This window comes from Rosa rugosa, chromosome 1 (assembly GCF_958449725.1).
Source record: "Rosa rugosa chromosome 1, drRosRugo1.1, whole genome shotgun sequence".
NCBI classification, from domain to species: Eukaryota; Viridiplantae; Streptophyta; class Magnoliopsida; order Rosales; family Rosaceae; genus Rosa; species Rosa rugosa.
In genome coordinates, this window is record NC_084820.1 from 17106551 (window position 1) to 17128943 (window position 22393).

The window sequence follows — 22393 nt, forward strand, 5'->3', positions numbered from 1 at the left end:
AATTGTCAAGACCGTTAGATTAGATAGAGAGTCTAGATTTTATGAAATTGAAATAAATTTACTCCCTCCTCACTTTAGAGGACCCGGATCCATCAGACAAATAGTTATAGTGCAATATTATGTTAAAACTTGTACAACGTATCGACATATAAATGTAGATTAACTTTATGCATGTAATTATAGATTTGTTTTATGAAAAATTTGATCTAACATTGCATGAAGTTAGTCTATATTAATATATGATACATTAATGCATTAATTAAAGAGGCTTTATGTTGTTGTTAAGTATTGTACTTATCATCCTGTCTCACCAAATTGTCAGATTGTAAATAAATGACATGTTATGATTCAATTATATAGTAGTAGATTGTCAATTTACACACCTTAGCTAGAGACTTAGATTCTTATATCACGTTTCTCTTGTGAGATTAAGTGATTAACTTCATTCAGCTCATCCGCGACTTGAATCAAGATACAATTCCAACAACATAATCCTATTTTTTTATGACAAGAGACTATTTTTGCAATAACTAATCCAAAAGTTTAGAATCCCATCTAAGAACATCGATCTCTCTTTCTTGTTTCCTCTTAGGAACGACAACTAATTATAACTAATTCTTGATAATGGAGCTGGCCCTAACTTTAAAATTCAAACTTCAATACATGTGTATTAAGGTAATATTAATTTCAAACTAAAGGGAAACAATAAAAAATAAAAAAAAGAGGCAAAAACAAAATGATAGTGAAATAAAGCAACTGCAGAGCATGCGAGATGATATTGTTCTAAAGTCCACTACTAGTGTACTACTATCTGCTAATGATCGATCAAGACATCGACTTTATACAACATCTATCAAAAGAATTAGAAGATGATCAAGTTTGCATGCGATCGGTTTAAAGCCCCTTTAGCCATTCATACGTTCTGTGATGCGACATGTCTTGCTTTAGCTGCTTTTGCTTACTACCGTTCTTCTTCTTCTTCTTCTTCTTCTTCTTCATCTTCAAGTCTGCCGCTACTTTATCGGCTTTCTTCTCATGCGTAGCTTCGCTAAAGATAGCCAAGCTACTTTTCGGGACGACAGCATTGGATGCCACCGCTTCGAACGAGCACTTACACCCGTTGAAAAATCTCTGTGGACTCTTCTCCGAGTTCAATGCTGCAGTAGTATTAGTGACGTTCTTTTCACCATCACTAATAGTACCATTGGCAACCGTACTAGTAGTCTTGTTGTTGGTGGTGCTAAAAGAAGTACTATTGTTGCTATTAACGCTGCTATTGCGACTGACACTAATTCTTGTGCTTTTAACACGAGCACTGTTACTACGAAGTACCTTATTAAGGTTCTGTTCAGGTGTTCGTACCAATCCCAACCGGAAAAAGTCCCATATCGACGACGATTTCTTGCTCGATCGGCTGCCTACTTTTTCTAGCCGTCCCCCATTTGAAACATGAATCTGAGGTTTCGGGCTCGGCTGCGTGTAAAACTGGTTTCGGACAGGTACTACTCTTGGCTTCGAATTCGCAATGCTAGTGTTTGTTGTGGCGGTGGAGCTGCTACTGTTGCTGTTGCTTCTTGACGAGTTGGGACTAATTCTAGTACTGCTGCAGCTACTGCTTCTGCCGTGGCTAATGCTTTTGAAACCTGACATGTAACATGGAACATGTCGGTCCATGGACTCGGAACCCAACACAGATAACCCCTGTGCCGGGTTCAGCTTGGTTAAGCCGCTGTCGGAGCTGACGGAGAGACGCAGAGGCAGAATCTGTCCCTTGAAAAAGAGTTCATCGGCGGTGCACATTGTTGTATCTGCCAAGAAAGAGCTGCTGCGCATGGAAGAGCCAAAGTCGAATTCTTCTTCGGCTTCGATGACCTTACCACTATCAGGTTTAGTACTAGTTGAGTGGTTTCGATCTGATTTGGTGAAATTGTGGGGAAGATCGGATAGTGATAGATCTTCCTCCAATTGCTCGGAGGATGATGAATCTGTTGCCATTTCTAGCTCTAATTATGCTCACGAGGTTGGTTCTCCTGTTGTGTGATTCAAGAAATGAGGACAAAGATACGGAGATTTTCAGAGATTAAGAATCTGAGTGGTGGATGATTTTAAATGTGAGGGAGGGAGGGAGAGAGAGGATCAGAGGATGAAGAAGGGAGACATGTGGAACTACATAGAAAAGAAGGAAGGAATATAAAGCAGATGGAGTGCCGAAAAAGTAAATTAAAGAAAGAAAGAATAGTGAAATTGAAGGAATAAGAAAGGGCAGGCTGCCCAACTGAATAGTCTCTTTTTCTTGTTTGGGAGTGAAGAAAGGTGCTGTTACTACTGACTCTGGCCTTTGTGGCCTCTGGGGCCGCCGGCCACTAACTGAGTTTGTCTTTACTATGTATGCTCAACTCCACGGGGTTTGCATGCCTAACTCCAACTCAAACTCAAGTAGAGAAGAATTAATACTTATTCGATATTCGATATGCTACTACGAGACTCGAGTTGCATAGTTCTATTCAACTGTGGATCTTATATTTTTAAATTTTTTTTTTAGGGTTATTATCATAAATGGTACCTGAACTTATCATCTATCTTATCGATGATACCTGAACTTTAATTTTGATCACAATCAGTACCTGAACTTTTCGATTTCATTTTAAATGGTACCTATTACTAACTTCCGTTAATCAAACGTTAAAAACTGACATGTGCCTAACATGTGACTCATTTTTCAAGAATAAATTTGTAAAGTTACTTTTTTTTTTTTTTGGAATATTACTTATTTTCACATATATTGTGGCCATAAAAAAAATGAGATTATCAAAAATAAAAACTTTCAACTTCAATTAAAAATATGAATGACATGAAAAAAAAAATTACGAAAGTTTCGATAAGCTTTTGGGTTTTAAGTGTTTTATAGTTTGTCCAAAAAAAAAAAAAAGTTTTATAATTTTATTTGAAATGTTTTATATGTATCTATAAAACAAATTAAGTTTTGATGAGATCTTGTTTTTAAATTTTTATTTCATAACAAGGTAGAGATTCATTTTAATTTCTATTTTTAATTGAACTTCTATTTTGATTAAGATATTAATTTATTAAAATATTATTTAGGAATTTTTTTAGTAAACAAGATTATTTAAAGGGCTAATGATAAAAGAGGTCATTTTAAAGTGCCTTATTATAATTCAGTTAACAAAAATGTTTCCATGATAATTCAGGTCACCTCTTTACAACCTACCACTAGAGTTAAATTTAATTACAAAAACTACCACTGGCAGCTCTCCCTCTCTCCCGTTATCTAATCCCATCTAAACCTGTCTCTCTCCCTCTAAATTTCTCTCCCAATTTGATAATGCGATTGCAATCGCCGCTATCTGAGTCATTGTTTCTGAATTCGTCGAGGTTTGATCGGACTAAGAGTTTATGACATCGCAGTGGCGACGGAGGAGAGGCTAGGTTAGGGTTTGAGTTTTCAGGAGCTATCTGCTCGAAATTGGTGACAATGGCGCCGAGGCTTGGTTCCAGCGATGCATCCGACTTCAAGTTCCTTCTCTTTCTGGTCGAAATTTACGATCTCATCGCTGTGCTTGTCCACTTGATTGTTCTTTAATCTCGCCGTGAGATTCACGCTTTGGTTTTCAGATCGACGCATGATAGATTTCAGATTCATTCTTTTCACGATTCGGCAAATTTTTTCGCGATATAAGTAGTGGTGAGAGAAATGAACGGCGGCGGAGAAGGGCTCGCGGCTCCGGCGATGGCGCCTCTCGACTGAAAGTTTTCTCAAGTTTTTGGAGAACAGACCGTCGGCGAGGAAGTTCAGGAAGGTACTCTTCTCGATTCTCTCCTTTCATTTTCGGTGGAGTTAGAGATTTCATTGTTTCTTGTCATTCTCATTCTCATTAATACTCATTGCAATTTTCACTTGTTGGATGATTAGCTTTAAATTGATATTAGGTGAGGTATTCATGTCTAGAATAAGAATTGTCGTACTCCAATGAAATTAAGATGAATTAAAGTGGGGTTTAGCTAGTTTGATTATAGACGAAAGCACTTAAACTTTAGTCTGCAGGGTTTATCATATATATGGTTTAGTTCATGGCTGTTTGCTCTGTTGGCTAATCATCGATGAAATATTTGGAGTTATCTACTTGGTGTGTTTTTCAAGCGCTGTATTGGTGCACTTGAAGTATATTGGGTTTGATTCTAAGAATTGTTGTAGACAAATTTCCTTTATACATATGTAGTTTCAGCCCTTTATGATTATTGACTCTTCAAATTGGTGACTAGCTTCTGAGTTGTCATGTGTTGTTATTTTGATCTTGTAGATTGATGTTTACTCGTTTAGGATTGTTATATGGGAACTACTTACTGGCGATGAACCTATACAGATATGCATTGTGCTTCTATAATTGGTAAGGACCAATGTTTTGGAGGCTTATGATCTATTTGTGTATTGTGAATGATTCCTTCCATTTTACATTTGGTAGGTTCACTTATATAGGTTACTGTTGTCATTTTTTTAATATATGCACACCAATCTTAGAGAAGCTTCACCTTATGTGCAGATACAAATTTGATTTCAATTTCATTTATTGCTTGGAATTGTCGTCACTATCGTCTACTTCATATTTGTGTGTGTGTGTGTCAAATTATCTTTATGAAGTGTTAATTATGTGGCTCTTACCGGCAATGCTTCATGATACCCAATAGGAGCTATGATGGCATGACCGCAATGTGAGTTTAGCTATTTACTGATTTTACTCTACGAAACTTAATTATATCGCTGTTTTGTCTTTAGTAGTGTTGAACTGACTTTGGATTCCTTTACAGGATTTTCTTATTTTGGTTGGGGACTATGGTACTCTGATATCGAAGCTCAGCTTTCCTTTTCAAGACGTGTATATAAATTAATCGTGAGCACCATGGTGAAAGCTATGTCATGAGATATAGCTTTCTGCTTCCAAATTAGACTACTGCACCAGTTTTTGTTATTTTTCATTTTCAGCATATGCTTCTTTATGTCAGATGTTATAGCCAGGGACATCAGATTATATGCCCGGCTTATGCTTTCGTCAAATGTAAAAAGTGATTCATTATCTATAAAAACATCTTCATCATTTTATTTTGGCTATGTAGAGCACAGTAGCCTAATAAACCTCATACTGACAATTCCACTACTGACAGTTACTTGGTCAGTGACATGTGATTAACAGTGACTTGGGTATTAACTTGTGACTTGGCTACTGACAGTTACTTGGTTAGTGACATGGTCAGTTACTTAGTTAGTGACATGTGATTAACAGTGACTTGACTATTAACTTGTGACTTGGCTACTGACAGTTACTTGGTCAGTGACATGTGATTAACAGTGACTTGGCTATTAACTTGTGACTTGGCTACTGACAGTTACTTGGTTAGTGACATGGTCAGTTACTTAATTAGTGACATGTGATTAACAGTGACTTGGCTATTAACTTGTGACTTGGCTACTGACAGTTACTTGGTTAGTGACATGGTCAGTTACTTAGTTAGTGACATGTGATTAACAGTGACTTGGTTATTAACTTGTGACTTGGCTACTGACAGTTACTTGGTTAGTGACATGGTCAGTGACATGTGATTAACAGTGACTTGGCTATTAATTTGTGACTTGGCTACTGACAGTTACTTGGTTAGTGACATGGTCAGTGACATATGATTAACAGTGACATAGCTAGTGACTTGAGGTTAACAGTGACCTGGCCAGTGACCTCACTAACTAGGGACCTGGCCAGTAACTTGGTCAGTGACATGGATATAACAGTGACATTGTCAGCGACTTGAGGTTAACAGTTACTTGGTCAGAGATTGATAGTGACTTGGTCAGTGACATGCAATATAACCTGCTAGTGACATGAATATAACAGTGACTTTACAAAAAAGTGTACAATCACCAACAAAACTCTAGTGATTTCTCTTTATTCCATCTATGAAAATGCACTAGAGATACAAAAGTGTTGCTTGACTCTATCCTTGTCTTAAAATAGATATAACCACTTTATTTGAAAAACAATTAGATGGAAATACATTACATTTGCAAAGAAAATACATGACATAGTTTCTGAAACTCATTAACTAAATTGCTGGAGACAAAATTCAGGCTATATGATTACAGTAAACCTATTATATAATGTCTTAACTTCAACAAAGGAAATTACTGCGTCATGGAAGGCCAATTAAAAAGCCTATTAGGTGTAAAAGTATTAAGTAACCGACAACTTCAAAGAATCCGAGAGACCACTTCAATTCTTGTGAGCTGGTGAATGTGATCTGCTACGGCATTTTGTTGAATATGTATGCGACTATTATATAAACTTTCTTCCTTTGGGACAAACGGAGACTCGGAAAAAGTAGGGCCTGTCAAAAGATTGGGTGCTTACTGATAACCCGAGTGAAACTGCAAATGTGACTAGACAAGTCGCAAGCCTTTTGGTAGGAAATGCCCCCAATGTCATCATATGCAACAAGGTAAAATCCCAAGTTCGTATCATCATAAATTCCCTGCAAACAGAGACAATTGACAAGGATTAAATTGAGTCACACTTGATATCTCTTCTAAATCCACCATCGGGTAATAAGAAATCAAGAAAAGGAAGCAAGAATACAACAAAATCAATCAGTTAACCCTAGAGCTGCTATCTCAAAGTTAGCCGATTATGTTCCTAAATATGATTGATCCAACAATGCCCATTAGTTTGAAAATTCTACTAAACCAATTCAAAGAATGATAAGCATCAACAATAATTCTTCCAAGCACTAAAAAACAATGGCTTCATGCATGTAGACAGACTTCCCTCATAACAAAAAACATAATTTTCAATTGAGCCACACTTCAAAACATTTTTAGGCCTGGCATGTATGTTCTAGTACCTAGTTTTGACAACGCCTAATATATGCTAAAGATGTGAAACAATCCATAATTTTGACAAGCCTATAAAGGAAAGAGATACTGCAACGTACTAATAAACCCCCTTGCATATAATTATCAAGAAAAGAAGTTGAACAATATATCAGCATCTCACACCAGACTTGAACCACCACAAACACATCATGTTAGGTTTGAAAATGAGCTAAATAAATGACATAGCTGGCAGCATCAATTCCATCAAATACGACCTTTCCATTCCCTCTATGGTTACACAGTTTTGAAGCCACAATCTCAGAAAGTAACTAGCTTGGAGATTATGAGGCACAACATGCCAATACAAAGAAATTTGTTGATGAATTATAACAAAAATCCCATCCACAAGGGAAGCAAGACCATACAATTTTCATGCGTTACAGCTAAGATTCAATCATCTTAACACATATAATAGGGAAATCAATCATCCTAAGATTCAATTAAACAATAATTAAATGAATTAATCTAATGACTCAATTAAGTAGCTAACGAATTCAAATTTCTGATCCAAAACACAACAATTCAGGATCGCGAAACCAGATCAAACAAGTTGAATCAAAATGGAGAGAGAAGTGAGCTTACCTTGATGTCATCGTCGACGGAGGAGATCTCCTTGGTGGCCTTCTGGCTGAACCAGTAGGACCTCGCCTTGTTCATAATCTGATCCCTGCAATTTCAATCCTTCCATTCTCACCAAGGGCGACGTGTTTCGGCTTGATCACGGCAGAAGACGAAGAAGAAGAAAAAGTGACTTGATCAAGGCGAAGAGCGATGGTGCCAGAGATCGAGAAAAAGAGAACAAAGGTCTGGATTGAAGATCCAAAACTGAGATTTCAGATCGTTGTAGAGAGACCAAGATCAATTGGAAGCTGGCGGCGGAGAGAGAAACTCGAACAGAGAATCTCCGATCAAATCGAATCAAGCTTTCTGATCAAAAGAGAGAGAAAATTAGATATCTAAAATTTTGAATGAAAAGTTATAAACGGGGTATTGCCTTTAAGGGCATACTTGGAATCAAAAAAATTAAAAATTGACCTTTTTTAACATCACCTCATTATTTGCAAGGACTATATTAATATTACTAACAATTTGTTATGGACATTTTTATCAAGTAGGAAACTAGGTGATTTTTTTATCATTTCATACTCTAATATGACCTTTTGCATAATTTCCCTTTATTTAAATGATATTTCCGTCAAACTACTCTTGAATATATGTCATGTGCTTTGCACATATAAGTTTTTAATGGAAGGTTAACGGAAGTTAGTGATAGAGGTACCATTTAAAATGAAATCGAAAAGTTCAGGTACTGGTTGTGATCAAAATTGAAGCTCAGGTACCATCGATAAGATGGATGATAAGTTCAAGTACCATTTGTGATAATATCCATTTTTTTTATTATGCAAAATTTATCAAAACCTCTCAAGAAAATTATTTTATGCACCGACAATACAAGTGACTCAACACCTATTAAATGATCTCAATCATTGATAGTTGTACCTAAATTTTTATTAATAACTAAAAATTACACTTGATATTATCCATCAATTTATTCTTGTTGGTGTAAGTGCATGTCAGTGTTAATAATTCGTTCCCTTCTTATTAGGCAAGCATATGTTTGATTGGCGAAAGACATATATTCACAAATTTGCAAGTGTACGTAGTTATAATAAAGATGATAGTGAAAGACATCTCTGATTGTTTAATTTCTCGTGTCTACTTGTTTACTTCATCTCCAATCACTAAATATTGAAATCCATGTTTTTTATCGGCAAAGTAAAGTACTCAAATATCCTTTGCTAATGCTCAATGGCAATCGTGAAAGATATTTCCAAGCGAATGTCCAAAGTGAAGGTACATAAACGCCACAGTTTGAGTTTATATCAATTGCTCAAAATGTCTATCACTGCTTTCGACTTGTTTTGATATATCATCCATGTTAACCTTTTGCATTTGTTGTGTGCTCTTCTTCAAGATGGCATGTGTAGTGTGAAAAAAGAAACCGAGATCGATAAGAAACATTTTCCCTCCAAAGTCCAAACTAAACTCTTTGATGATTATGGTGATGTTGAATGTGAGTCATTATATACAGCCAAAGAAAAATCAAAGCCTACACAACAAATTATTAATTGGGCACCATTACTAGCAAAATAATTTGATATCCTCTATGGGCTATCGCAATCTTCAGCAAACTAGGCCCAGTATATTACCAATCTTTATAACGAAATCTATAGCTCCAACAGAGCTGAAATCAAATGAGATATCAGATTTTGATGATTCTTGGTAGTAGAAAATAAAGAAAATACTAATGTCATGTTATATCATTTATCATGAATAGTTTGTAACGACGTCTGTTTTGCACTTTTGTGAACACTTCATAACCAAAATATCATTATTCTCCACCTTTTATCCAAGTCTATCTGCTGTGTTAAATATCACAGCAACTTAATTTTATAGCAGCTATCCACAATTAACTTTTCGAACGGTTAAAATTAATTGCTTGCCTACAATTGCTGTAGAAAACTCAAATCGGAAGAGTGGCCATTGGTTGCAACTGATAGTTATGCAGGGTGTGAAATGCAAGAAGTCAGTGTTCGTCTTTATTTACCTGGCAAAAACAAACAACACATATTACATAGAGCTAGAATGTATAAGCACAATTAGTTGCTTGAAAAAAAAAATTATGAATCCACTCAACCCTCTTCAGATCTCAATATTCACAATACGATGATAACAAAGCAAATTCTATAAAACCATACACGACATATATATAATGGGCGGTTTTATATATCATTCCATACATGCACAACAAAATCTCCCTGGTAACAATTCAAGAACACAATCAAATTTACGCATAAACTATCTGTTAAACAACATTACAATACCAATACATTAATAATAACAACACAAATGCCTTGCATTCATACAAAAAAACAACATTACAATACCAATGCATTAATAATAACAACACAAATGCCTTGCATTTTTACACAGAAACAACATTACAATACCAATGCATTAATAATAACAACACAAATGCCTTGCATTTTTACACAGAAACAACATTACAATACCAATGCCTTAATAATAACGACACAAATGCCTTGCATTCAATAAAAGAAACCTAATTAACTCCTTGGCGGTTGATAGTTTCAGTGGCGGTAACATCCGCCTTGGAGGAAACATTAGCCCCGGAAACAGTCGGACCATCGGTGGATCCGGCGCCCCGACCCGGCTGGACCTGTTGATGTCCCTCGGTTCCGTACCCCTGGCGCTTGTAATCCTCCAAGTTATCGGATTGGACGTACGGACTGTCCTTCATTGCCTGCTCTAACTTCGCATCGCTTCCCTGATCAGCTACTGGCTTTCTCGCTCCTCCTCCTCCTCCTGGTTTGCTCGCCATTTTCACAACTCGAATGATATCTCAAAGAAAATGGTGATGATCTTCAAAGAAAATGGTGATGATCTTTAGAGGTCGTTTGATTTGGTTTTGCTGAGAAATGTGGAAAGGGGTGGTCTGCTTTTATTGGGGTTTCGATCTGCTTGAAACTGTGATACGTGTTAGGGTTGGACACGTGTTGGAAGATTAGATGGTGTCGACTGACTCATCGTTTTACGTGGCCGAGCTAGCTAGTAAGGAACGTCGGCTGGTTTTTTATTACAGTGAAAATAAGGATAGGCTAAAAATAGACGGTGAAATAGGATCTTGGATGTGATTTGGACAAAGGTTGAAGATAAGTTCACTGTTCCCGATGGAAGACAGAGCAAAGTGGAAGTCACCGACGACGCACATATCTTGTTGGTTGGATATGTTATTTTGTTGGTTTTGCCCTAACCGCCTAGCCGACCTGAATCTTACGTTTATCATCAATTTACAATGTACTTTGGATATTGTTGAGGATACTTTGGATACTTTATAATTTACACTAGTAAATCGATCCACCGAGTTAACCTTACTCAGTTTTGGTCGGTTTGATTTGGAGGTAGGGTTGGCTTCGGTTCCGAGCCTAAACCGAAAACCGAACCGAAAATTGAATCGGTGCGGTTCGGGTCGGTTCGGCCCAGTTCGGGTTTTTTTTTTTTTTTTGTAAACAGATTTTTACTAAATATAAATATACTTCTTTGGTATTGTGACTCGAGAAGTTTTTGTTTCTTCAAACCTGTAATAATAATCTATCACAAATGTGTTTACAAGTTTACTAATGCATGCTTTGTACTTCAATAGACAATAATCTATAATTCCATACTCCATATAATTCAATTCATATAATCTAATAGTCCATCAAGTTCTAGCATCAAGTCATCAACATATGAAATGGTCAAAAAATATAGAGTCCAAAGTTTATAACAGTCCATCATTACATCAACACTAAGTCACTAACCTCACAAATTAAAAATGTGTAAGTTCACTAAAAGATTAAACATCACAAAAAGAATGAACCAACATCTACATATGAAGGAGAGCAATGACATGATCTCAAGCTCGGAAAGATGAAGTCTTCGACTTTGGAGGTAACATTCCGCTCCAACTACTCCCCACTGCAGCTCCACATGACATCTTAAGCATCTCTACATTAATATAAGAGAATAATAAAAAGAACAACATTAGAAAAGAAATACATACAATCATATATAACATAAATATTATAACTTCATTAACCCAAAAAACTTTAACTAAGAAAATAGAAACTATTACCTCTTTCCGCTTCTTCACACAACTTCATCTCCTCAACAGTAGGCATATGATGTAGATACACATTTTCACTCCTAAGCCAATTTTGTGTGCATATCAAAGCCTCCACCATTCTAGGACTTAGGGAGCTACGGTATGGATCAATAATCCTCCCACTCGTGCTAAAGGAAGATTCCGAAGCTATGGTTGACACCGGAATAGCTAGAACATCATTTGCAATGCGGGCCAATATAGGAGATTTGCAAACTCCATTCACCCTCCACCAATTCAACAAGTCAAAGCCTTCACCATCTTCTTCAATAGGATCTCTAAGATATCTATTCACATCGTTGTTTACGATCTTGGCTTTCTTTGCTTTTCTCCTTTGCTCCTTCTCTTTTAATCTCTTTTCTAACTCCGTTAGACCCTTACTTGAACTAGATATCCCCTCACTTGATACTTGAGAACCACCAACCTCACCAACACCACTTTCCCTTTCCTCTTCCTCATACACCTTGTAAAGGTCATACAAAATATCCTTCACACTCTTTGTGCTAGCTTCCACCTTTTCATTCATATCCCCATCATCAAGAATCTCAAAATAGTCAACAACTTTATCAAGTTTATGACGTGGATCAAGAACAATAGCAATGAATAGATAATGATTCAACTTATCAAAGCTACCCCAATACTTGAGAAACTTGTCTTAGATGGGTGATGCAATCTCAGACAAACATCGATTCTTTTGTTCTTGCAAGAGACCATAAATAGAGAGTATATCACCAAAAGTACTATGAACGGTAGGAGAATTAGAACAACATACCTTCAAAGTGATTTCATAAAATGGTCTCAAGAAATCCACAAATTGCTCCCCATATTGCCAATCAACACTTGCCGGTTGCTCTTCTTTTGGTTTTTCACCCTTTGCACCTTCAAGCCATGCACAAAAATTACCCGCATCTTCTTCCACCATTCTATCAAAAGCTTTTTGGAAGGTTAAAGCTCGTTCCAACATCAAGAATGTGGAATTCCACCTGATAGGGACATCCAAAATCACAAGCCCTTTGCACTCTAGTTTCACCCTTTCAACACATCCCTTATAAAAATCAAGCCTTTGTGGGGAGGATCTAATATACCTCACAGCATTGCGAATGGTAGCAATGAATATCTTCATCACACTCAACCCATCATTGACAATCAAGTTAAGAATATGGGCGACACACCTCATTTGCAAATGCTTCCCTCCATGCAAAAGTGCATTAGGGACACCCCAATTACATATCCTCTTACTGAATTCCTTCAATGCAACATCATTTGACGAAACATTGTCAACGGTGATTGTGAGAATCTTCTCTATACCCCATTCCAACAAACAATCCTCTAATAGCTTAGCTATAGCCTCTCCCTTATGACTTGGAATCACACAAAAATTTAAAATCCTTTTATGCAACACCCAATTATCATCAATAAAATGTGCAGTGAGGACCATATAATTAATGTTTTGAATAGAAGTCCAAGTATCAGTTGTAAGAGACAACCTATATCTACTCAATTGATCCATCCATTTTTTTCTTTTCCCCCAAATAAAGCTCAAGGACATCCTTTGCTATTGTCTTACGTATGGGAATGAATTCTCCAATAATGAAGAGCTCTACCCATAAAATGCCTAAACCCCTCTCCCTCCACATGAGAAAATGGTAGCTCATCTAGTATAATGTACTCCACACATAACATAGATAGCTCTTGTTGAATGCATTCTACAGTACACAACTCAGTACTTGGTTTTTTAAAAGAGAAAATCTTTTGCCTTTTAGCTTTCATCATCTCAATATTAGGGGGATACTTTGGACACTTGTCCATATGATTATTAAGGGAGGTTGCACCATTCTTCCTAGGATCGGCATAGTAATCTTTTCCACAATAATTACATTTACCCTTAATTCTACCATCCACCACATCCCTCTCAAAATGATTCCAAATATCTAATCTTTCTTTTCGTTTCAACGCCTCAAGGATGCTTTCCACACTTCCATCATCTTCAAGCTCGGTTGCTTGACTTCTTTGAGTTCCTTGAACTTCCGGAGTTGCAGTAGAAGTTCCTTCATGGGGAGGTATTGGTGTTGTAGATTCACCAACACTAGTGTTGATCTGCAAAACAGAACAGAAACTGCAATAAGAAACAAAAAACAGAAACTGCAATAACAAAAAAAAAAACAGAAAACTGGAATAATCAACAATAAACAAAAACTGCAGTTTTTAAGTGCAAAACAGAAACTGGCAAACTGCAAACATAAACAAAAAGCAGAAACTACAATAAGAAACAAAAAACAGAAATTGCAGTAAGAAAGTGAAAATAGAATACGAAAGTTAATGAGCAATAGTGATCCTTAAACCACTTATGACAGGCCTGGCAATGCAGTTTTCATAGAGAAAGGAAAGTAACAATGGATAAAACAAGAAAATTTGTCATTTCAAAACTAAAACATGTTTCTGCTATTTTTCACTTGGTCATGAAGTGGCCTTCCATTTATCATTTTGCATTGTCACCATTCAAGTAGACTATTCATTTTGCATTGTGTTTAACTTTCAGTGAGACTGAAGGGAATAGCTTCATACCAATTGTCTCTCTGCAAATATATATCAGCAATTGCTAAAAACCCAAAAACCAGTGAATTATCATGACATTCATGTGAGGTGTATTCTACTTTCAGATATGCATTACTAAGGTCTCCCACTCACAAAATTGATGGCCTTAACTTATAGAAGAGGAAATTGAAAACAAAATTAAAGGTTCACTAGGTTGCCAACATTTAAGTTCTCTAATAACCCAAGTAAAATAAGAGAATTTAAATTTGAAACATTTAGCAGTTTGCTCAACTGTGTTATCTTTGTCAACCTATTCAACCTAGTCAACATCAACAAACATAAACTGATTTTAAACAAAAAAATGCTACCTGAGATGAGATGAAGATGATTTATTCTTCGGGGCTGAGGCAGAACCTGTACCACATGACTTAGATTTCTCCATTTGCCTCTTCATTTTATGCAATCTCAAGTCTTGAACTACTCAGCCAAAACAAATGCAGAGTACCTGAAACTAACATACTCAATTCCATGTCCAGCAAGAACATTCCACAATATACACAACATAACATAAACTGAAACCATCTTTTGCCTCGGCTCTTACCTTATCCAGAAAGATCACAGCTATAAACACAAACTGACCAAAGTCTAGCCCAAATCTGTAAGTCTCTTCCAAGCTAATCTACAACAATAATAGCACAAGAGAATGTCCAAATCAAAAACCATCAAGAAACCCTTTCAATTTGGATCAGACCTAACCTGGAATTCTTCAATCTCTGAAATCGAGTCTTCTTCAATCTATACTTGCTGCTATGGAGGAGAAAAGAACACCGAGTCTTCTTCAATCTCTGAAGCCGAAAAACACAAAATAAGAAGACAACATGGTGAAGATTAGTGAGTCACTGAAGACTTGAGATCAACTAGCTACACACAAATCGGTGAAAATCAAAGACGGATTGGAGATCAACTAGATCAGAATCTCAGATCGAAAATCAAAGACGGAGTTCGACACTTCGACTAACCTTACCGATGGAAAGAGAGATAGAAAGCTGCTGTGAGTTCCAGTCTTCCTGCGTTCCCGTCTTTGTGTCGCCGGAATTGATTGACGGCGTCCGGTGGCGGCGAGGATTCGACTGAGAGACTCGGGGCCGAGAGAGTTTAGGCACTGAGGAACAGAGGAACAGAGGAAATGAGGATTCGACTCGAGGCAGGGCGACTCCAGTGAGGTAAGTTGGTCTCCAAACCCTAATAAAAAACGACGTCGTTTTGTAGTAAATGAACAGTGTTTCGGTTTTGCGGTTCGGTACCGAACAGATTCGGTGCGGTGCGGTTTTTTTCGGTGCGTTTTTTTTCGGCTGCGGTTCGGGTATCGGTGCGGTTTTTTTCGGTTTTCGGTTTCGCGAGCCCACCCCTATTTGGAGGTGTTATTACAACGGTGAGATGAATATACCCGTGACAACAGCAGCGAGTCGAGAATTTTTTTATTCCTGATAAATGAGAACTCTACGTTATATTAAGAGATCTTGTATATATTGGTTTTTATATATAGCACATGATATCAATGTCACAAGGTGAATACAGTAGATATATTATAATTCTATTCAGAAAAAAAAATGACCGTCATTTATGGTTTGATCTCTTAGAAAACCCTATTCACATCTCCTAATATTGGGTGAAGATGGTCGGAAACTTCAGATTTGACCCCCCACTATGTCCTCGGGCATGGTTTTGTGAATGGGCCTCTATGGGTTGGTTAGCTCATGAGTTTCGGCAACATGATGAGCGTGGGCTGTGTAGGCGTGTAGCCCAACTTCTCCGGACGTAACATAGTAAAAGAGAACCAAAAGCCCAACATTAGTTTGTAGATCTATGAACACTGAGATTCCTTTCCTAATACAGAAGCACATTCTCATTAGAATTACAGGGGGACTGTAAATTCAAAACTCAGAGCAGTTTTATTTTCCCAGACCAAACATTAAATTGTAAGTCGGCCAAGATCAACGTTCCAAAGGCACAGAGACCAAGTCGTACAATCTCTTAACTGCAAACATAGAAAAGAACAAGGCATACAAGCAAGGTCATCTTATCTTGTACATTATGGGAAAAGCTAGGACTTGGGGAACTATCCTATAAAAAGGACAATGACCCAACCAGTGACTGTGTAACTTGCATTATTTAAAGACATGAATGCACAATTACACTGGGTTCTTGTCAAACTGGAAAACACTGTACACCAATAAACTAAGAAATTAAACACCCTCAACTCTAACAACCTTTCCCAGCCTCCATTTTTAGCTGTGGAAATAATTACCATCACAAACTCAGAATACAGCTGCGATCTCTAACACTAGAGCTTTAAGCATATTACGCAATCCACACATTCACTTCACTCTTTGAGCGAGTGAATTTCATCAAACACGTCGTGTGCATTACGCTGCCACCTAACTCCGGCTGATTGCAATAGGACTTCCAACAATGTGCTTCCCATCAGACCACTCGAGCCTCCCAAAGCTGCTCAATGATCTCGACCCCGTTACCGCGAACGTCACCGTGTAACTCTTCTTCTCATTCGCCGCCGCGAAACTCAACGACTCTGGCTCCACCGAAATCTTCACCGACGGGTCATCCATGGTCGCAGTCGCCTTGTACGTTCCGGCCGGGCCCACATTGGTGAGAGTCCTCGAGTACTTCAATACAGTGGACGAAGAGGACGAGCCGCCCACCAAATTTACAGCAAAAGAAGGGTAGTTCAGATCCCTAACGCTGTAACTCTTGCTTTCGTCGCAAGTAAACTTTCTTTTAGCCAAGCTGGTGATTTCGGACTCGGTGTAGTTCAACGCACAGAGAAAGTTTAGATAATCCTCCACCGTCAGATCGTAGACCAGCCCCGGATTGAGGGCCGATACGGGGTCCACGTGTCCAGCTCCGTGATCGAAGGGCGTGGATGGCTTTCCCGTAGCCACGTCCTGCAACTTCTGCCCATTCTTGTAGGCCGTGTAGGCGGTGGTCATCAGCGCCGATCGGATCGCGGCGGGGCTCCACTCCGGGTGGGCCCCCTTGAGCAGCGCGGCGAGGCCGCTCACGTGCGGGCAGGACATCGACGTGCCGGAGATGATGTTGAACGCCACGCGCCGCGAGTCGACCGCCAGACCGGTGGGGCCGACGGCGCCGGACCACCCGGCTAAGATGTTGACACCTGGCGCGACGATGTCGGGTTTCAGAATGTCCGGCGTGATCGCGTTCGGGCCTCGGGAACTGAACGCCGCGACCACCGGAGAAGGCTCGATTCCGACCTTGGTGCCCTCGAACAGGATCGCGGCCGTTGGATTCGGATCCGAAAACAGATAGCTCCTTACGACATCGCCGTTTTTCTGACCCACCGCCGTCGCCGGCAGCAAATGAGCGTCGGCCACCAGCTCCTCGCCGTTTGCGGCAGTGTTGGAGAGGACCATGCCGATTCCTCCGGCGGCTTTGACCACGGTTCCTTTCTGCACCCGGGAGTTGACTCCACGGTCGCACATTACTATTTTGCCCTTCACTTTTTCGGGTATCAAACTTCCCATCATGCAGAGATTCCCGGAAGTAGAGTTACTCGCGTTACCGGCGTAAATAAAGGGCGTCATTTCCAAAGCGGTGGCCTCGGAGTTACCGCGGTAAAGCGAAACGCCTGAGAAGTTTTTACCGTTACCGAGGCTGAGGTAAGCCGGGAAGTCGCGATCTAGTGTGCCCGCGCCTACGGTTGTGATCCACGGAGCCGAGTTGGACAAACTGTACGCGCTGGGACCCGCGTTTCCGGCCGAGCACGAGATCAAGATCCCCTTCTCCATCGCCGAGAAAGATCCGATCGCCACGCTGTCCCTGAAATAGTCGGACATTCCGCCGCCGAGCGACATGGACAAAACGTTGACGTTGTCGTCGATGGCTTGGTCTATGGCCATCAAGATGTCGGAGCTGAAACACCCGCCGATCCAGCACACTTTGTAGGCGGCAATCCTGGCGCGCGTGGCCATCCCGCGCGCGGATCCAGGCGCGTATCCTAACAGACTCGCTCCGGCGACGACGGACCCCGCCGCGGTGCTGGAGGTGTGGGTTCCGTGGCCGTCGTCGTCTCTGGGGGACCTGGACTCCTTGGAAGTGTCGATGGGGCCTAATGTGGCCTCGTAGCCTTTGGCGAAGTACCTGGCACCGATCAGCTTCCGATTGCACGCCGAGGAGTTGAAGCTCGTGCCAACTTCACACGTGCCCTTCCAGCTCGCCGGAACAGGTCCGAGTCCGGCGTCATCAAAGCTCTTGCTCTCTGGCCAGACTCCAGTGTCCAACACTCCGACGATGACGTCACTGGCCGACACCGAGTCGGGGAAGAGCTGGTTGTTCTGGTCGAGTCCGAGAAACTCGGGGGTCCGAGTGGTGTGGAGCTCGTACCTCAACTCGGGAAGAACGAGCAGAACCCCAGGTTGGAACTTGAGCGTCTCCGCCTCCTCCGGCGTCAGCTGCGTGGAGAAGCCGTGGATGGCGCTGGTGTAGGTGTAGAGCATCTCGGCCGAGTCGGAGGCCGATTTGAGCGACGCGTCGTACCAGTGAGTGTGGTGCTCGAAACTCGCCGGCATTTGGGATTTCGCCATGTGAACAATGTAGGTGCTCCGACTGCTTCTAGCATCCGCCTCCACCTCCGCCGCGGCGAAGTGGTCCAGACCCAGACCCAGAAACAAAACAACCATCAAGAAACTAGACATGGCCATAGTTTTCGCTAAACTATCTTACTCTCAACTTCAGTAGTTCAGTACTCTCTCTTTGTTCAGAGAGAGACCATGGAATAGAAGAAGAGGCTTTGCTAACGCTGGGTTGGGTTTTTAATACAGAGAGCGAGCGAGCTCTGGGACAGCTGGATCAGAGTGAAATGAGAGATGGAACGGAGCGGGAATAAAGTAGAAGACGGTGGGTAGTTGTCCGGTTCTTGAATGATTGCTTGTAGACAAAAGATGGTGTTTCACAGCCTTTCCTTTTTTCCCATTTATTATTTTCTTTTTTCTGGCGTTTCACAGCTTTAGAATATAGTCCAGACTCCAGAGTCGTATAAGCTTCGTATTTCATCACATGCATTTTTTAACTTTAATCTTCTTTTAAGTTTTAACCCATGCTAGCTCCTGCACATTCTTCCATATCCTTTATTTACTTTCAGAGCACCGACCCCGGAGTGGCATGGCCTTCTTTTTCACACCTAATCAGTAAAGATCTGGAGCTACTAGTCCCATATTATGTTAAAAGCCCAAAAAACCCATGCATATCTGGGACAGTGGGATCCACCGGCCTAGGATTTTAGCCAAATTTCTGAGCTATAATCCAACGCTTTGATCTGATAAACTGAATATAGATAATGTAGTCGAAAACGTTGAATTCTGATTCACGGGTACTTGTCATTACTCTCTGTTGATTTTTATGATCTTTGATTTCGGTGGGTGAGTGATGTGTGGCCATTCTTACCAGCCAACTACCCAATCAAAACCAATTTCACGGGTTTCTTTGATGATGATTGAAGAGTAGTAGAGTACTAAGTGATGGTTTCCGATGTTAGGCAAGCAATTAATATACTCAACTCAATAATGTGAATGTTCATTTTCATTTGCCATTCTTGTCGTGATTTCAGTAATATAGTGCACTAGATAACTTGCTAGTAATCTGGCATCCGTCGGCCGTAGGTCATTACTATTGAAGAGATTATGACTGATCATTAGTCGGGTCTATTAGAAAGAATCGATTTGGATTTCATCGGAAATTGTCTCAGTCTTATTACGATTGAACGCAATCAACGCATACCTATTTCTGTATAGTATCGCGTCGACATTTTCATTTCATTTATTTTTTGTCCTTAATTTGTAATTTTGTATGGAGCTGAAATAAATATGTAAATTTAGGGGATTGGGGTCCAAGGATCACATGCAGCCATTGAAATTGGCAGGCAAGAATTGATAGATAATAGAAGCAATAAACAACAATGCGTCAGACAGGAGTACTTTTTAATTTACTTATTACAATAGAATCCAAGAGATTGGTCGTCTTCATCGTTTGGGAAGTTGTGTTCCCTCAAACCTGCAGTAGCAGTTTCGGTGATGCTGTAGCAGGTTGCGTTTCTTCTTTGAATATGGTAACATTAAATCTGTGTCCGTTTAATTTCCCAGTTTGACCGTTCATCCTGAAAGAAGAATCAACTATGTTTGGGTCACTGTGCATTGCATTGTAGAAGAGGGAACATTAATGCCACATCTGTTCATGCAACTGCTTAAACCTACCATTCCGTTGGATCATAATTTTCTCCTCAGATTGGGACTTCGACTTGAACCATCTTCTCTTTAATTACTGATCCACCCCCTTAAATCAAAATCTCACAACGAACGGTTTAGTATTCGACAGTAATTAGATGACTAAACAATCTCGTATTTAACCCCGTTTCAAAAAAAAATAAAAAAATCTCGTATTTTTCTCTTTATTAATATGATGATTACTAAAAAGAGTGTTCACCATTCATAAGAAAATATTATAGAAAGTTGATCAGCACTAAAGAAAATGAGTGGTGAAAGGGTGTGTCTAACCTAACTGTCTCTAATTGGGTAGACACAGATTCAAGTGTAAGTGGGGTTGAACTTGGTTGCATGTGGGTGGAAATAATTATTTAACACTACCATTTTGTGCCAACTTATCCACTTATCCATGTGTAAGTGATGTGCCACTGTTATAACTTATTTACTTATTATACTCATAAGTGTAATAATATAAGAACTACACCAATAATACAAACTTTAATAAGGGGTGTCCTATGATGATGTTGTCCTAAAATTTGTGAATCAAAGGAAAGGAGTATCCATCATAATCATGTCTCCACAAACTTGCAATATGTTTATCCACATTGCCATCCACAAATTCTAAGTAGCTATATCTCCACATTGCCTTCCTTTTTAGTTTTTGTGATTCATTTAGCTTTTGCATGCACTCCTCAATGGATCAAGCAGTAGCTTTTAAGATCACTTGTGGCATAGGCCAATCATTAAAGAAAATGATGGCCCAATAGCTATTCGGATTTCTCTCAAAGCGAAAGTGAAAGAAACACTGATGGTTCACCCCTCAAACCCTCTATCACATCCCACATTGTTCACTCACTTGTTTGAGTTCGGAATGAGAATTTTGAGATCGGCCCTTATCCGCCGGAAATTTGTGCATCAAACACATTGGATCAGGCAAGGTTTCAAATTTCGGTTTTGGTTTCGATTTCGGTACTTCAAATTTAAGGAAATTTCGGAGAAAGTTTCGATTTCGGTGGAAATTTCGGTTAAAAATAAAGAAATCAAATTAATTGCATTTATAAAATGATATTTTTGAATGAAACTTTTACATAGACTAAACTAACCTATAATAAACCTATTTACAATGTAACATCTCTAAAATTATACATTTATAATAAAATTATGATATTTTATATGGACGAGTAATTAACTAGTACTGTAGTAGGTTGCTAAACTAGTGTTTTTATCTATGTGTATTGATAATGTGTTGTATATTGATAATGTAAATATGATTTACTTTTTTTAATAATTAGAAAATTACAAGGGGGTGGGGCGGGGCACGTAAAACCAAAACCCCTTGAATGAAAATGAACAAGTACAACAAAAGGAATATAAAAGCTACTATGATGTGGTTCGATGTAGCTGGTTGAACTGCTTTCATTTAGTATCATACAATACTGCTCCTAAGTACATGAATTTTGGAAATGATTTTCGTACTTCATCACATGGTTATTGTATGTGTACGTCTTGTTCCCTTTCCACATGCAATCCATATATCGGATATTGTGGAATTACCTAATATGATGTTACAGTGTATGAAGCATACAATATTTGAGACGAAGCAAAAAGGAAATCATGTTATGGTTGGAGCATTCAACTTTGTGGCAGATAAAAACAAAAAAGTTTTTTGTTGTATTCAACTTTATTGCAAAAAAAAAAAAAAAAAAAAAATCAAAATTTCATATTTTCTCTATAAAAGTATGAAGTAAAAATTCATTGTAGGTGACATAAAAATTTAACAGAAATTTTAGAGAAATTTCAGACAAAATTTCGGTGTGAATTTTTAAATATATATTGTGTGTGTAGATATTTCGGAAATTAAGAATTTCGTGGAAATGTACGGAAAATTTCAGAAAATTTCGGGAAACT

General features: G+C 39.0%; 4 protein-coding genes and 1 long non-coding RNA gene across 5 annotated transcripts; all 5 read right to left on the reverse strand.

The window, feature by feature from the left end:
* Nucleotides 1-611: 611 nt before the first annotated feature.
* On the reverse strand, nt 612-2310 carry LOC133727419 (probable membrane-associated kinase regulator 1). Its single transcript, XM_062154998.1, has one exon. It carries the CDS (start codon nt 1993-1995, stop codon nt 895-897), a length of 1101 nt encoding a protein of 366 aa, XP_062010982.1. The 5' UTR covers nt 1996-2310; the 3' UTR covers nt 612-894.
* Nucleotides 2311-9830: 7520 nt separating this feature from the next.
* On the reverse strand, nt 9831-10443 carry LOC133727420 (uncharacterized). The gene has a single exon (XM_062154999.1). It carries the CDS (start codon nt 10335-10337, stop codon nt 10059-10061), a length of 279 nt encoding a protein of 92 aa, XP_062010983.1. The 5' UTR covers nt 10338-10443; the 3' UTR covers nt 9831-10058.
* Nucleotides 10444-12312: 1869 nt separating this feature from the next.
* LOC133715333 (zinc finger BED domain-containing protein DAYSLEEPER-like) lies at nt 12313-14140 on the reverse strand. The gene is made up of 4 exons (XM_062141825.1): nt 14111-14140; nt 13855-13914; nt 13225-13754; nt 12313-13045 (listed from the first exon to the last, which is right to left on the reverse strand). The coding sequence occupies exons 1-4, from the start codon at nt 14138-14140 to the stop codon at nt 12313-12315; spliced, it is 1353 nt and encodes a 450-aa protein (XP_061997809.1).
* A 463-nt stretch (nt 14141-14603) lies between these two features.
* On the reverse strand, nt 14604-15039 carry LOC133724605 (uncharacterized). The gene is made up of 3 exons (XR_009853820.1): nt 14949-15039; nt 14794-14871; nt 14604-14697 (listed from the first exon to the last, which is right to left on the reverse strand). It is a non-coding gene; the product is annotated as an uncharacterized LOC133724605 (long non-coding RNA).
* A 1175-nt stretch (nt 15040-16214) lies between these two features.
* Nucleotides 16215-19183, reverse strand: LOC133721604 (subtilisin-like protease SBT1.7). Its single transcript, XM_062148266.1, has one exon. It carries the CDS (start codon nt 18926-18928, stop codon nt 16631-16633), a length of 2298 nt encoding a protein of 765 aa, XP_062004250.1. The 5' UTR covers nt 18929-19183; the 3' UTR covers nt 16215-16630.
* Between the last annotated feature and the right edge of the window lie 3210 nt (nt 19184-22393).

Bases quoted from the DNA above. Each gene is read 5' to 3' on its own strand.
- LOC133727419 (XM_062154998.1), bottom strand. From the start codon at position 1,995: ATGGCAACAGATTCATCATCCTCCGAGCAATTGGAGGAAGATCTATCA.
- LOC133727420 (XM_062154999.1), bottom strand. From the start codon at position 10,337: ATGGCGAGCAAACCAGGAGGAGGAGGAGGAGCGAGAAAGCCAGTAGCT.
- LOC133715333 (XM_062141825.1), bottom strand. From the start codon at position 14,140: ATGATAAATGGAAGGCCACTTCATGACCAA. The intron at 13,755-13,854 runs GTTTTTGTTTAT...TCTGTTTTGCAG, and splicing joins TTTTGCACTTAAAAACTGCA to ATCAACACTAGTGTTGGTGA. The intron at 13,046-13,224 runs GTAAGACAATAG...GTTGCATAAAAG, and splicing joins TGGAGAATTCATTCCCATAC to GATTTTAAATTTTTGTGTGA.
- LOC133721604 (XM_062148266.1), bottom strand. From the start codon at position 18,928: ATGGCCATGTCTAGTTTCTTGATGGTTGTTTTGTTTCTGGGTCTGGGT.